We start from the raw sequence: 14,168 nt of genomic DNA, 5'->3' as shown, positions 1-14,168 counted from the left end.
CAAGACTGAAAGTGAAGAAAGTGGGGAACAGCATTGTAATTGGAATTTTTTTTTTTTAACTCTTCAAAACAGGTGTTGATGGCTTACCTGGAGACATGGGGCCTCCAGGGACTCCAGGTCGCCCGGGATTTAATGGCTTACCTGGGAACCCAGGTGTGCAGGGCCAGAAGGTGGGTGCCAAGCATTCCCTCAATGACCCTTCTCCCCCATCCTTATTATTAGTTGGACAGAAAAAACGCAGGTTATGAACCTCCCAGGACATGTCGGGCCAGCAGGTTTCTGTTTTTGATGAAATAGCATAGAATAGAAATAGAGAATATAGCACATGGAAGTGAGTATTTTGAGGGGAAATATTTGTTTTGATTTTATGAAACATTTGTTTCAATTTTATGAAATTGTATGACAGACATGTTCTTGCCTGTGTAAGCCAGAACTCAGGGTAAAATATGTTTCTTACTGTGAGAAGTAGATGAACGCTGTTTGAAAGCCACTGTCCTGAAAAAAGCATAGTCACCCAGGACAGTTTCTCAGCCTCAGCACCACTGGCATTCTGGGTTCAATAGTTCTTTTCTGTGGGGCCACCCTGTGCCTTTGTAGTGCTTTTGGCAGGAGCAGCCCTCCCTCCACCGATGCGTCACCAAAAGAGCACCCCCTTCCACCCAGTCACAACTGAAAATACCTCCAGACATTGGCAAATGTCACTAGGGCAACCAGGTTGCCCAGCTTGAGAACTATTGGTACAAGGTGAAGTCAGGATTCTCCTTGCCCTCAAATATTCTGCTACCAACTTGCCTATACTTGAAATTCTGCTCAGCAAATGTGACTACCAGTTAGATCCTTTCCTGTCCTGATTGTAAGGAACCGATGTGAAACTTCTGGAAGGCATTGGTACCAAACGGGAGAAAAGGCCAACAGCCATTGATAAACGTCGCCAGTGACGGACCCAGGTGGGGCCTGCTCCCTGTCCATCAGGAGAGGGCAGGTGGGCACCACAGGGGCCGCGCCTCTGGGATCCCAGGGCGGGTTTCTTCCCAAGAAATACATGACAGCAGGGTGCCCTCCTCTGGTGGCAAGGCTGAAGAGAAACCTTTGGACCTTTGTTTTTGTACAACCCGCCACCAGCTTCCCCTGATAACCTACGTTGCATTTGAACATTTAGTCAACCACGGCAGCATGCGAATCATCTTAAACTTAATGCAAGACTCAGGAGTTAGTAAATGCCTAATGGAATGGGAATGAAAGATTTAGTTTGTGATTTAAGGTACCGTGCTTCTTCAAGAATCCCCTTAACGGAGTTCATTCCATTTTGAAAATTTCCTTCTGCGACGTGTAGAGAAGTTACCACTGCCCACTAGTGTCCAAATCCTCCCTCTCTGGAAATATCATTTGCAGACAGGGGACACCAGTGAAGCACTGTGACATCATGGCCACCTGCTTGCTTCAGAGCCTTGCATCTGTGCCTAATCCAGGCTGTTTCCAAGGCACCCTCACCCTTTATTTTAGTCATCTGTATCTAGCAAAGCCCAGTGAGTCATGCCATAGTTTAAAATGCTTAGTTTACTGTGAAACTTTCATTAATCCAGAAAACTAAATAACTGGTGTCCATGCTAGCCCTGGAACCTTGCCATCTCTTAGGCAGAACTCCATTAACTACTCACAAATCATATTTGGCATTTTACTGGTTACTTAGGGTCAGTGCTTTGTCACAGGCACCAGGCTGCAGAGTTGAGGGGACAAGGTCAGGACAGAAGACTTGAGAAGAATGTCATTTATCCATGGGGAGCCTTGCTTTTCGTCCTTTGTAAAATGAAAACAATATAAGTTACCCACCTACAGGGCTTGTGGTGAGATTGAAAAGATGTAATAGGTATGAGGAAGCTTTGCAAATGCTTGAAAAGGGTTGAACAGATAATATTCTTACTAAATGCATTGGCAGTATCTATTAAGTCTTCACTTACGCTATTGGTTTGATAAAAAATATTGACTTTGCAAATCAATTTGCTTCTCTGTGCTTTGGGGATTTTCAGGGAGAGCCTGGAGTTGGTCTACCGGGACTCAAAGGTTTGCCAGGTCTTCCCGGCATTCCTGGCACACCTGGGGAGAAGGGGAGCATTGGGGTACCAGGCATTCCTGGAGAACACGGAGCGATCGGACCCCCTGGGCTTCAGGGGATCAGAGGTAACTTCTTGCAGATCATTCTGGACGGTTTCAAGGATGGGATGTGCTTACTTTTGCATTCCCAGAGCCCCTACCGTGTATATTTGATATGTATTTGTTGAACGAATGATGCAAATCCTGGAGGCCTAGAGCTCCTGGCATTCTGTTGCTGGGGCCATTTGTGTGCGTGGGTCTCCTATACCGGGAAACATGCCACTGCTCCTGCACAGCTTATTCTCAGTTTTTCTTCTCCAGGTGAACCGGGGCCTCCTGGATTGCCAGGCTCCGTGGGGTCTCCAGGAGTTCCAGGAGTTGGCCCCCCTGGAGCTAGGGGCCCCCCTGGAGGACAGGGACCACCGGGGTTGTCGGGTGAGTGACATGCTTCTAGAATTATCCCTTCCCAAAAGCATGCTTTCCTGAAGGATGGGAGATGAGGCTGAGGTCTCTATGAAGGGAAGCTTAGCACAAGGTGTGAGATAAAAAGAGAAAAAATAAAACTCCAGTTTGTGAAAATAGGTTTGATTGTTTGCTTAAATGTAGTCCCAGATTTTTTTCCCACCCACTGAGATTATGTGCCAAAGAGACCTTTCCTTTATTGTATACTCAGTCACATTTTACATTTTATTCTAACTGATGTCTCTATATTACCTTTCCAGAGGAGGGTTCATTAGTTGTGGATAATTTAATTGCGTCCATATCTAGAACCTAGCTTTGCCTTTGATGGTAATAATCATAGAATTAAGGTGGTGCATGGAAATTAGAGTAAAACTAGCCCAAGTCCTAAATACTGTGGCAAGGCAGTGGTGGTGCTTAGGGTGGCGTTGCTGACTCTCAATGACAGGAAAGGGAGGTGCTTTTCTTTTAGAACAAGAGCCATTTGATTATCCTGATGACCCCAAGCATCAACACCTAACAGATGATCCATTGAAGCCCCCAGTGTGGGCATGTTCACGTGCTTTCTGCAGAAAGTCATAGTTAAACAGAGCACTGTACATTGTAGATCATTCTGTAAATTCTGCTAAAAGTTATTTGCGTTTCACCCAACTGCAGGCCCTCCTGGAATAAAAGGAGAGAAGGGTTTCCCCGGATTCCCCGGACTGGACATGCCAGGCCCTAAAGGAGATAAAGGGTCTCAAGGACTTCCTGGCGTAACAGGACAGTCAGGGCTCCCTGGCCTTCCTGGACAGCAGGGGTCTCCTGGGATTCCTGGGTTTCCAGGTAAGTGATTTTTTAACTTCTGCCTGGATCCGTCATGAGGACATGGGCCTCCCCTTATTCTTTTTATGACTCTTAGCATTTGCCGTCAGCATTCAGAGCGAGGAAATGTTCACAGTCCTTTCCTTTGGCCACAGGTTCCAAGGGAGAAATGGGCGTCATGGGGACCCCCGGGCAGCCGGGCTCACCTGGACCAGTGGGTGTTCCGGGATTACCGGGTGAAAAAGGTAGGGGAACTGATAACCCTAGAAGCTCATCTTGTGTCTATTTTTCGATACCACTTGGGAAATTCCCAAGTTGTCATAGATCATGTTTCACTTTTAGAGGCCCACAAAAGAAGTTAAGAACATCAAGCCAAAGGCTAGGAGACCCCCTTCTTCCAGTAGGATTCCTGGTGCTCAGTGCACATGGGGTTGAAACTGTGCTTGGCCAAGCAAATCAGAAAGAAACTGGGGCTTCCTTCTTGGCACAGATGAGATTCTTCTTGTGAGAAATGGTGGCATCTTCAGCCATGCCAAGACACAGGGACCGAGTCCTTAGACTCAAATTAGCAACCTGCGCAAGTTTACAAGGCTTCATCTTTATTTCTTATCTTGTTATTTGAAGTTGATCCAAAATAGTGTCTTTTAAAAAGAAATACTGCAAATATGACAGATGAAAAGGTCGTTTGTTTAGTAGAATGGTAACATTCCTGTTCTATTATTTTGTATAGAACTTGAGGGGCACTGTGAATAAGAGTGGTAAAGATACGTAGGAAGGAGAGAAATGTAAGTTATCTAAACCTGAAAGCCAAGTCACAAGCATTAGAGTTATTAGTGTATAATGAATTGTAGACAATGGCTTTTTACTGCTCATTTACCTGGGGTTGGATTCTTCTGTGTCTCAGACACTGGCCATTAATGCCATTTTGGACACGTTATTAGTGCTTTGTAGCCTCTTTGTCAGCTGCTCTCCCAGTCAACAAGAATGTGAGCCTTCTGAGCATCTCTGCAACACTGGCCCAGGCTCACCGGCGCCTTCTCTTTCCTCTGCAGGGGACCATGGCTTCCCGGGCTCCTCAGGACCCAGGGGAGACCCTGGCCTGAAAGGTGATAAGGGGGATGTCGGTCTCCCTGGCAAGCCTGGCTCCATGGATAAGGTGGACATGGGCAGCATGAAGGGCCAGAAGGGAGACCAAGGAGAAAAAGGCAAGTCCAGGAAGGCTTCTCATGGCGAAGCTCAGAACCACTATGTGTCTCTCCTGATAAGACAATGTGTGTTATCGGGTCCCCCATTAATAATACCAAACCAACCTGTGTTTCTGCAGCAACTTGCTTGCAAGCAAATGCAGGTCATTGCTATTTTCTTCTCTGATGTGTAGGACAAATTGGACCAATTGGTGAGAAGGGATCCCGAGGAGACCCTGGGACCCCAGGAGTGCCTGGAAAGGATGGGCAGGCAGGACAGCCTGGGCAGCCAGGTACGGTGTGCAGTTCCAGTCCCCAGTGTGGCAAGGGCTTGGGATGAGGCCTGTGTTCGCCAGCTCTTTCTGTAGATGTCAACCTGCCATATTGCTTTCTTCATGGTTCTAGGACCTAAAGGTGATCCAGGTATAAGTGGAACCCCAGGTGCTCCAGGACTTCCGGGACCAAAAGGATCTGTTGGTGGAATGGGCTTGCCAGGTAAACTGGGTTTAGAAGCGGGTTCTCTAGCATGTGTGCCTGTGGTGGTGGTAGGGCATGTCTGTAGAATGAGATCCTCTTCAGCTGAGACGGACAGAATCCAGGCAGCTGTGTCTTTCACACGAATTCGCATCCTCAGCTCTGAATGGTCTCCCGCTCAGGGATGGATGGCATTTGGCTGACAGTATGGCCATTGCTAAGAAAACTCACCATCTAATGTAATAAAACATGGGCTGTATACAGTCAACTTTTGATGATCTCCAAGTGACCATCCCCTTGGCTAGAACCCTAGGAGACGTTGGCTTCTCCATCCAGGCTTCTCAGCCTGAGTAGCTCATAGCTCCAGAGCCCTTTGTGTTAGTTCAGAAGGATTCTCTGGACTCCTCTGCTCCAAGCCTGGACTAGCCTTAATGCTTTGCCATCAGTGTCTATTGCAGTGAGAGCAGCCGGGAAGAGGAGGAGAGTGAGGGAAGGGCTGGGTGGTGATGGTCCTCAGAGCTCACTCAGAAAGGAGGAGAGTTCAGGTGGGAAGCACATCTTTCCATCTCCTCCTGAGTCTTGATCAGGTGCTGTTATCACTTTAATTAAAATATAGGCATCTAGGTTGCTGGTCATGCCTATGTGTGAATAAGCTTGGCTATCAACATGCATCACAGAACTGAGTGTGCACGGACTCCGGCCTGCCTGCCTCATGGTCCCTGTGCTGTCTGGCTGATGAGAGCTGGCTGTGTAATAAAGAACATAAGATAGATTTGTATTCTGTTGAGAAAGTAAATATTCTAGGTGGTTAACGTATTGCTTCCATCTTATAATATGATGGTCTTAAAGGGCAGGAGAGACATTTCCTAGCGTGGCTCTGATGTGATCTGGGTGACTGACATGTGCTGGGTCATGAGCCGATTGATACAGGAGGGATTTGTGTTCTTGTGTCTCATTCTTGGCTCGTGGGGGATTCACGTTCTTGTATCTCATTCTTGGCTGACTGTGGAAGTGCTTTTCCATTTGTAATACCAGCACTAGCTAAGCCCAAATCAAGTTTCAATTGTTTGTGTTTATAGGAACACCTGGAGAGAAAGGTGTGCCTGGCATCCCTGGCCCACAAGGTTCACCTGGCTTACAGGGAGAAAAAGGTGCAAAAGGAGCGAAAGGGCAGGCAGGCCCACCTGGCATAGGCATCCCAGGGCTGCCTGGTGAAAAGGTAACCAGCACTCTGCATGGAAAGGTCCCCTTCTCGCAGCTCAGTGGAGATGCTGTCTGAGAAATGCTCAGCAAATATCTCAGCACACTCAGTGAGTCATAACACACAGGGATTCCCGCAAGGCAGCACAGGCTGCCTCTCCTTCCCCTTGTATTCACTACCTCTCCCCCAAGGAAGAATCTAGAAACTGGTGAGATGCTAAGGTGGGAGACAGCTGTCACTGGGATGAAACAGAGAGGATGGAGGGCAAAGAGGGATGGCAAGTAGAAACCAGATGGTTGGCTCTGCTGTGCTTAAGTTTTCCTCTCCACTCAGAAGTGGACTTTGATTCTTTGGCGAGAAATCTGGAAATGGAGTTTTGCAATGCAATATTCATTGCACCAAAATGTATACCATTATCTATAATATGCCTACAGATGCATGCCCATGGACAAGTGTAAAGTTAACATGCCTGACTTTTACTTGCAGGGAGATCAAGGGATAGCGGGTTTCCCAGGAAGCCCTGGAGAGAAGGGAGAAAAAGGAAGCATCGGGATCCCAGGAATGCCAGGGTCCCCAGGCCTTAAAGGGTCTCCTGGGAGTGTTGGCTATCCAGGTAGGTGAGCGGGGCTTCTCTTGGACTTGGGGATCTAAGAAATCAAAGAAAAGCCCCAGACTTATGGATATTCTGGTGTTTTGTTTTTTTCTTTAGGGAGCCCTGGGCTGCCTGGAGAAAAAGGTGACAAAGGCCTCCCAGGATTGGATGGCATCCCTGGTGTCAAAGGAGAAGCAGGTAGAGGGCCCTCTTTGGGACACAGCCCGGGCACACAGAGAAGAGTGGCCAGGGGATGGGAGGCCCCAAGGGGTTCCCATCACAGATGGGGAGCAGGGAGGCCAACTCTCCTGTCTCCCATTTCCAGATGGGAAAACTGAGTCTAGTGCAGGTTACGGGGTCTTTCTGAGGTCTTGTCCCTAGCAGGATCTAGGACTCAAATCTCCAAACTGTTTTTGTAGCTGTCATGGAGTTTTTGTCACCAGCTGTTGAGGGTCAGGGTTTGGTGGTGTTGCTGAAAGCATGCAGGGTCCTTTCTGAAGGGAAGTCAGAACGGACCTCAGGAAAACCAGGTGTGCTTGGGAGGGAACGACTCCCTTAAAGGATATCAGCAAAGGACCATTTGGTATGGCAACTAGGGTGCTGTGAGAGGTTGTGCAGGTGTCTGATGTGACTTTTCTCTTTGAGGTCTTCCTGGGACGCCTGGCCCCACAGGCCCAGCTGGCCAGAAAGGGGAGCCAGGCAGTGACGGAATCCCGGGCTCGGCAGGAGAGAAGGGTGAACCAGGTATGGTCCAATGCCCCATCTATCAGAATCAGCAGCGTGCACTCCCAGAGACCTGCAGACTGCCTGTGTTCAGTGGACAGAGCTGGGCACAGAGCAGCCCCTAGACTGCCCATCCCTGCAACTATTTAAACACTGATGTGGATGTGTGGAGTAGAATGGGATGAGAGGAGGGGAAGAAGGGAAGTGGGATTTATTATCCCATAAATACTTAGGGCATCTTCCCCTGAAATAACCTGAGCTCTCAGTGGTGAGTCAGAGACACATAAAATACCTGCTGTCAGAACACTTGCCATTTCCCTTGTGGTTACTATGACAAAACAAAGCAAAGCAAAACAAAACTCTTTTCTCTGCCCAGCATTTCCCCATTTGAGGGGGAACGGTTGGAAATACTGGTTGGCCCCTGAGTCTGCTCCTGTCACAGATGGGCCTTAACTTGGCCATAACTTGGACAGAAGTGCAGGTGTGATGATGACAATCACATACACAGTAATATTCATATTTAATGCAAGAGAGAGAGAAACACACCATTTGAAGCAGGTTACCCCTGAGTTGAGGGGACACTGGGAAGACCACCAAGAGCTTCCACAGCTATTGGTTCTGGCCTCTTTCTTAAGTTCATTTTTTTTATTCCATAACTTTATATTACATACATTCGTTTTTCTATACAAACAATTCATTAAAATACCCCTGCACTCCTTTCCCCCCATTTGAATCTTCCCTCAAGCCCTTTGCTGACATTTGTCATCTCCCCAGCATCTGCTGCCCCAAATCTCTTTGGCTCTCCCCACCTCCCTGAGAATAGCAATTAGCTGGATGATTGTCTGAGAATCCCATTTGCACAGATCGTTTCTGCTAAATGCCATGATGGTTCTGAGCTGAAAGGTACTTAGGAAAAAGTACTAAATTAGGAACATCCAGTCAAGGGTATCTTATAATAACTGCAGGAATATCATTTTATTACAAGGGTGCAATTAACTAATATCTATGTAGTCCACAAATATACATAGTATTACTGCAGAGTTGATAGTGCTTTGTGTTGTACCTGCCGATGGATTGTTTAAGTAAAGAGAAACATTGCATTTTATCCTCATTTTATAGGTCTACCAGGAAGAGGATTCCCAGGGTTTCCAGGGGCCAAAGGAGACAAAGGTAATCTTTGCTCACTGTGCTCTTCCTTTTCAACCAACCGCTGCTGCCTGATGTAGCAGAACAAGGGGCAGTGTCTTCAGGATGAAGCCCCATCCTTGTTGGCCAGGCAGCAACTGGATGGAGGACGGGTGCTGGGCCCAGAGGGCAATGCCTGCAAGACACGTGTGGTTCCCCTCTAATTAATGGATCAAAATGGCGTGCAGTACACTCATGATCAGAATTATCTTTTACTTGGACTAATTTCATAAAAATCCAGCAGAGAGGGGAAACCCCTGTCATTTTTATGCCTAGAAAGTCATCAGAATATTGAAATTCTGACTTTCTAGAACTAGTTATACTTATGTGAATGCAGGACAGTATGTAGCACATGCCATTAGACAAAAACATGCCCTGCGCAACCATGATGTGCTCAGTACTAAGTGCAACTGAGAGTTGGCCAGGAGCTTGGGAAGTCAGTCTCTTCTCAGAGAGCTGAGCGTTTCATGGGAAAGCAGGGGGGACACAGAAAATACAAGGCATGTGAGCCACACGACACGGAACAGAAGCCCCAGGTGGCCGCAGCCAGGAGCTCACACACAGCATCCGTGGGCATGCTTATGGCGGGTGGCTGGGCTGGCTGAGTGATCCCACTCAGTGGGAGGATTCAGAAAGCCCTGGAAGGCTTTGGACTTCAGCTGAGAAGGAGCAGGGGCACGGAGGTGCTGCTTCTCCCAGCCCCTGGTTCTCCCCGAGACCAGCCCAGAGTGTTTCCTTGGCAGGGGTGTGGTCTGACACTGGGAACCCCTGGGTTGAGAAGGATGACCTGGTGCCGGGTGGGCTGCCTTGGGAATGGGCACTTCCCTCTCTCTTAACTCACAGACTCCCTCAAACACAGAGCCCTGCAAATGCACCTGCTCAAGGGGTCGCTGTGGGCTGTTCCTGCCCTGCCTTTCCTACCTTGCCATACGATCCTGCATACTCCGTCCGACGTGCCGCACTGCCCTTGCACAAACTACACATGCGATCCTGCACGCTCCGTCCGACGTGCTGCACTGCCCTTGCACAAACTCTACACATGCGACCCTGCACGCTCTGTCCAACGGCTGCACTGCCCTTGCACAAACTCTACACAGCACCTTGTGTTGTTCACTCACTGCTGTGTGAAATATCAGGGAGATGCGCCAGGAGAAGAGAATCCCAAATGACCACTTTAGGTCTTGACCCTATTGCATTCCCTTTTCCTTTGTTCTTGGGATCCTGCACGCTCCGTCTGACATGCCCCACTGCCCTTGTACAAACTCTACACATGCGATCCTGCACCCTCCATCCAATGCGCCGCACTGCCCTTGCACAAACTCTACACATGCGATCCTGCACGCTCCGTCCGACGTGCCCCACTGCCCTTGCACAAACTCTACACAGCACCTTGCGTTGTCCACTCACTGCTGTGTGAAATAACAGGGAGAATCCCCAGGAGAAGAGAATCCCAAATGACCACTTTAGGTCTTGACCCTATTTCATTCCCTTTTCCTTTGTTCTTGAAATAACCTGAGAATTTTGGCATTTTTATTGGTAAAATTTGGAAAATAAGTTTAAAACTAAACATGGAATTTTTTTTCCTACAAGCTGTTACTTTTTAATTTTTTAAACCTGCTCTATTGCGGTTTCACTGACAGGCAATAAACTACAAATATTTGAAGTGTACAATTTGATAAGGCTGACATAGGTCTACACCCATGAAAACATCCCCACATTCTAGATAACAAGCACAACCTTCCCCCAAAAGTCTCCTCTGCGGCTTCATAATCCCCCCTCCCGCCCCCTCCCCAGCCCCCAAGCAGCCGTCCATCTGCCTTCTGGTCCTCTAGGTTAGTTGGCCTTTTCTGGCAGTTTACAAAAATAAAACCGTGCACTTTGCAGTCTTTTCAGCCTGACTACTCTCCCACGACATAATTAGTTTGAGATCTAGCCCTATAGTTGCTCACTTCTTTCTATGACTGAGTAGTGTCCCCCTGTATGGATATAACATGATTGGCTTGTCCAGTCCATTCATTTGCTGGTGGAGTGAGGCTTTCGTTTAGCAGTGCAGTTGCTGCAGATGTCTCTAAACACAATTCAGATGCCTTTGCCGTGGAAAACGTCTTTTAAGAAGTATAAAAATGGTAGCCGGGTTCCTAGCATTCTAAGCTCTTTTTCCAGCCAGGCCATGGTCAGATTCTTGTGTGTTATTAAAGAGAAGGAGGGATCGGAGCCCTTGCTGCAGTTTCCCCTGGTGCCCCGGAAGCCCCCTCTGAGGGGTAGCTGCAGGATGAGGCACGCCTCATCCCATCCCTGCCATCCACGCTGGAGATTACTGTTCTGCTGCTGCGTTTCCCATCGCCTCAAACTGTTTTTCTTGTTTAGGTTCAAAGGGTGAGGTGGGTTTCCCAGGATTAGCTGGGAGCCCAGGAATTCCTGGATCCAAAGGAGAGCAAGGATTCATGGGTCCTCCAGGGCCCCAGGGACAGCCGGGGTTACCAGGATCCCCAGGCCATGCCACGGAGGGGCCCAAAGGAGACCGTGGACCTCAGGGCCAGCCTGGCTTGCCAGGTAAGGGCATCTCACCGGGGGCCAGGGCTGGGGACTGGGACAGAATTCACAAAAGGAAATAGTGTAAAAGAAATAGTTAAACGAAATAGTTAAATTCTCCACTGAGCTTTTTTATTTAGAAGGCTGCAGCATTTATTGCAGCTTGAAATTGTGTTTGGCCTCCATCAAGTCAAAGCTTTTCTTGTATCCTTTCTGTCAAGGAATTTATGTAATTAGGGAGATGCAAGAAAGGAAATGATTGGACAAGCCTGGACACACGTCCCATCTGTGGTGTTTGACTTAAGCCAGCGCAGCACTTGGGCCTACTTGTGGGTTCTAACGAAGACCCCTGTAGGGGTAGCACAGGTGCCCAGGCACCACTGACCACAGGCCATTTTGGACACGGAGCCAGTGGCATTTCTATGTCTATCTGTCCTTCTTCCCTCCCTCCCTTCCTCCCTCCTCCCTCCCCTCCCTCCTCCCTCCTCCCTCCCCTCCCTCCTCCCTCCCCTCCCCTCCCTCCCTCCCTCCCTTCCTTCCTTCCTTCCTTCCCAGACCTGCCTCAATTTCTGTCTCAAGGGTTCATGCTGTTAGTCCAGTGTTGTATCAGAGACAGTGTTGTTTCTATTCCTTCCTTCCCTTCCTCCCTCCCTCCTCCCTCCCTCCTCCCTCCCCTCCCTTCCCCTCCCTCCCTCCCTCCCTCCCTTCCTTCCTTCCTTCCCAGACCTGCCTCAATTTCTGTCTCAAGGGTTCATGCTGTTAGTCCAGTGTTGTATCAGAGACAGTGTTGTTTCTATTCCTTCCTTCCCTTCCTCCCTCCCTCCTCCCTCCCTCCTCCCTCCCCTCCCTTCCCCTCCCTTCCCCTCCCTCCCTCCCTCCCTCCCTTCCTTCCTTCCTTCCCAGACCTGCCTCAATTTCTGTCTCAAGGGTTCATGCTGTTAGTCCAGTGTTGTACCAGAGACAGTGTTGTTTCTATTTCCTCCCTCCCTTCCTTCCTTCCTCCTTCCCTCCCTCCTCCCTCCCCTCCCTTCCTTCCTTCCCAGACCTGCCTCAGTTTCTGTCTCAAGGGTTCACGCTGTTGGTCCAGTGTTGTATCAGAGACAGTGTTGTTTCTATTTCCTCCCTCCCTTCCTTCCTTCCTCCCTTCCTGGACCTGCCTCGATTTCCATCTCAAGGGTTCTCATTGTTGGTCCAGTGTTGTATCAGCGAGGGGCCCGTGGGTGGCAGTATTGATAGCACCACAGCCCAGGGACACTTGTGCATATTTAACCCCAAATATGTGGCTTTCTTCTCTTCCATTAGGACTTCCGGGACCCATGGGGCCTCCAGGGCTTCCTGGGATTGATGGAGTTAAAGGTGACAAAGGAAATCCAGGCTGGCCAGGAGCACCCGGTGTCCCAGGGCCCAAGGGAGACCCTGGATTCCAGGGCATGCCTGTGAGTTATCGATTTGTAGATTTTTATTTTTAAAGGAGTATTTTCTGGCCACAAGTATTCATATGTGTCTATGTCTGTATGTATTGTGTGTATGTATATATATATGTGTGTGTGTGTGTGTGTGTTATACTCCCACATCCCCACTAAATCAGTTCTTTCTTTCTTTCTTGCCAGTAACCCACATCTTTATTGGCATCAGAGTAGGAAACTATTGTAACATTTTTTTTACAATCCAGTTTTCCAAGAACCATAAAAGGGAAATGTTATACTGCTGGAAATTATGGCTCAATGCCTAAATTTAAGACCTATTTACAAACTCAATGTAAAAAACAAGCCAGTGTTGTTTTGCAAAGAACAATTCTGTAAAACTAGCCCCGCCACCTCTTAGGATTGGCAGGAGTACTGGGAATTGCAGTTGAACAGTTCAAGTCATAAAAGATAACCAGCAATATCCCATCTTTCTTTACTGGCCTGATCCAGATACAGAGTCTAAGTGGTGACTTAGACAAGCCTTCAGAGGAGCACATCTCAGGGTGCAGTAAGCGACCAGCAGCCGTTTGTGTTTGCATGTGTGTGGGTGATGTTACTTTGGCTCTTTGCTGCACCTGAATATGTAGCCCTTCTTAGTGGTGGTCATGGATCTTTGGTTTGATTTTTAACTTAACCACATCCATGGCTAAAGGATTGTGTTTACATGGCTCGCTCATTCAAATAGCCGGATTAGCAGAGCTTTATTCTCTGTGTCTGTCTCTCTGTTTCCTCTCTCTGTCTTCATCTGTCTGTCTGTCTTTCTCTCTCTAACACACATTAGGAGAAAGAGAGAGTGCGTCAGGGGAGATCGGGAGCAGGAGGGATTTGAGACAGACCTCTGCAGTTACGTTGGAGCAAACGAGGTTCTTCTGTAAGTCAGCACATGTTCTCCCTTAAAGGGAGAATTTGAACTGCTCATCAGCAGCAGACATATCTTAGAGTCATCAGACTGCTTTCCCAAGGATGGACACAGAGTAGCTAAGCTTGCTAGGTGCAAAACAATCTGTGGTGCTGATTTACTTCTGAATCAGTCAGTTATGAAATGCTTATGAATAATTACACAGAACTGGCTAGAAGGAGTTGCAGTAGTCATGTTTCTCCACTCCCTGTCCTCAAAGCTGTGTGCATATCTCACAGTATAGCGAGTGTGTATGTGAATGTGTTTTCAGGCCCCTACTGCTATATTGCAGTTTTCCAGTAACATAAGTATAGGTCATTTGTCAAATATTCATGTATTCCCATTTTTATTCCTCAGTAACATAGAAATACACCCCATTCCCGGCTGGGCCTGGTAGCTCACGCCTGTAATCCTAGCACTTTGAGAGGCCGAGGTGGGCAGATCACCTGAGGTGAGGAGTTCGAGACCAGCCTGGCCAACATGGCAAAACCCTGTTTCTACTAAAAATACAAAAGTTAGCATGGTGGCTCATGCCTATAATCCCAGCCACTTGGAAGGC

The 14,168-nt window shown here is 48.2% G+C and overlaps 1 protein-coding gene across 1 annotated transcript in view; it reads left to right on the top strand.

Annotated features, from left to right (window-relative positions):
• Positions 1 to 14,168, top strand: part of COL4A1 (collagen type IV alpha 1 chain) — a 152,520-nt gene that overhangs the window by 120,786 nt on the left and 17,566 nt on the right. The window contains exons 29-43 of the mRNA XM_015121445.3: positions 73 to 170; positions 2,028 to 2,178; positions 2,413 to 2,526; positions 3,208 to 3,375; positions 3,510 to 3,599; positions 4,407 to 4,559; positions 4,733 to 4,831; positions 4,944 to 5,033; positions 6,092 to 6,231; positions 6,700 to 6,826; positions 6,923 to 7,003; positions 7,451 to 7,549; positions 8,648 to 8,698; positions 11,081 to 11,266; positions 12,548 to 12,681. Of these exons, the coding sequence (XP_014976931.3) occupies positions 73 to 170; positions 2,028 to 2,178; positions 2,413 to 2,526; positions 3,208 to 3,375; positions 3,510 to 3,599; positions 4,407 to 4,559; positions 4,733 to 4,831; positions 4,944 to 5,033; positions 6,092 to 6,231; positions 6,700 to 6,826; positions 6,923 to 7,003; positions 7,451 to 7,549; positions 8,648 to 8,698; positions 11,081 to 11,266; positions 12,548 to 12,681 (1,781 nt within the window). The remainder of the gene's footprint in view (positions 1 to 72; positions 171 to 2,027; positions 2,179 to 2,412; positions 2,527 to 3,207; positions 3,376 to 3,509; positions 3,600 to 4,406; positions 4,560 to 4,732; positions 4,832 to 4,943; positions 5,034 to 6,091; positions 6,232 to 6,699; positions 6,827 to 6,922; positions 7,004 to 7,450; positions 7,550 to 8,647; positions 8,699 to 11,080; positions 11,267 to 12,547; positions 12,682 to 14,168) is intronic.

Source organism: Macaca mulatta, chromosome 17 (assembly GCF_049350105.2).
Source record: "Macaca mulatta isolate MMU2019108-1 chromosome 17, T2T-MMU8v2.0, whole genome shotgun sequence".
Lineage (NCBI taxonomy): Eukaryota > Metazoa > Chordata > Mammalia > Primates > Cercopithecidae > Macaca > Macaca mulatta.
The sequence above is the reverse complement of the archived record's forward strand: the minus strand, read 5'-3'. Positions and strand labels throughout refer to the sequence as shown.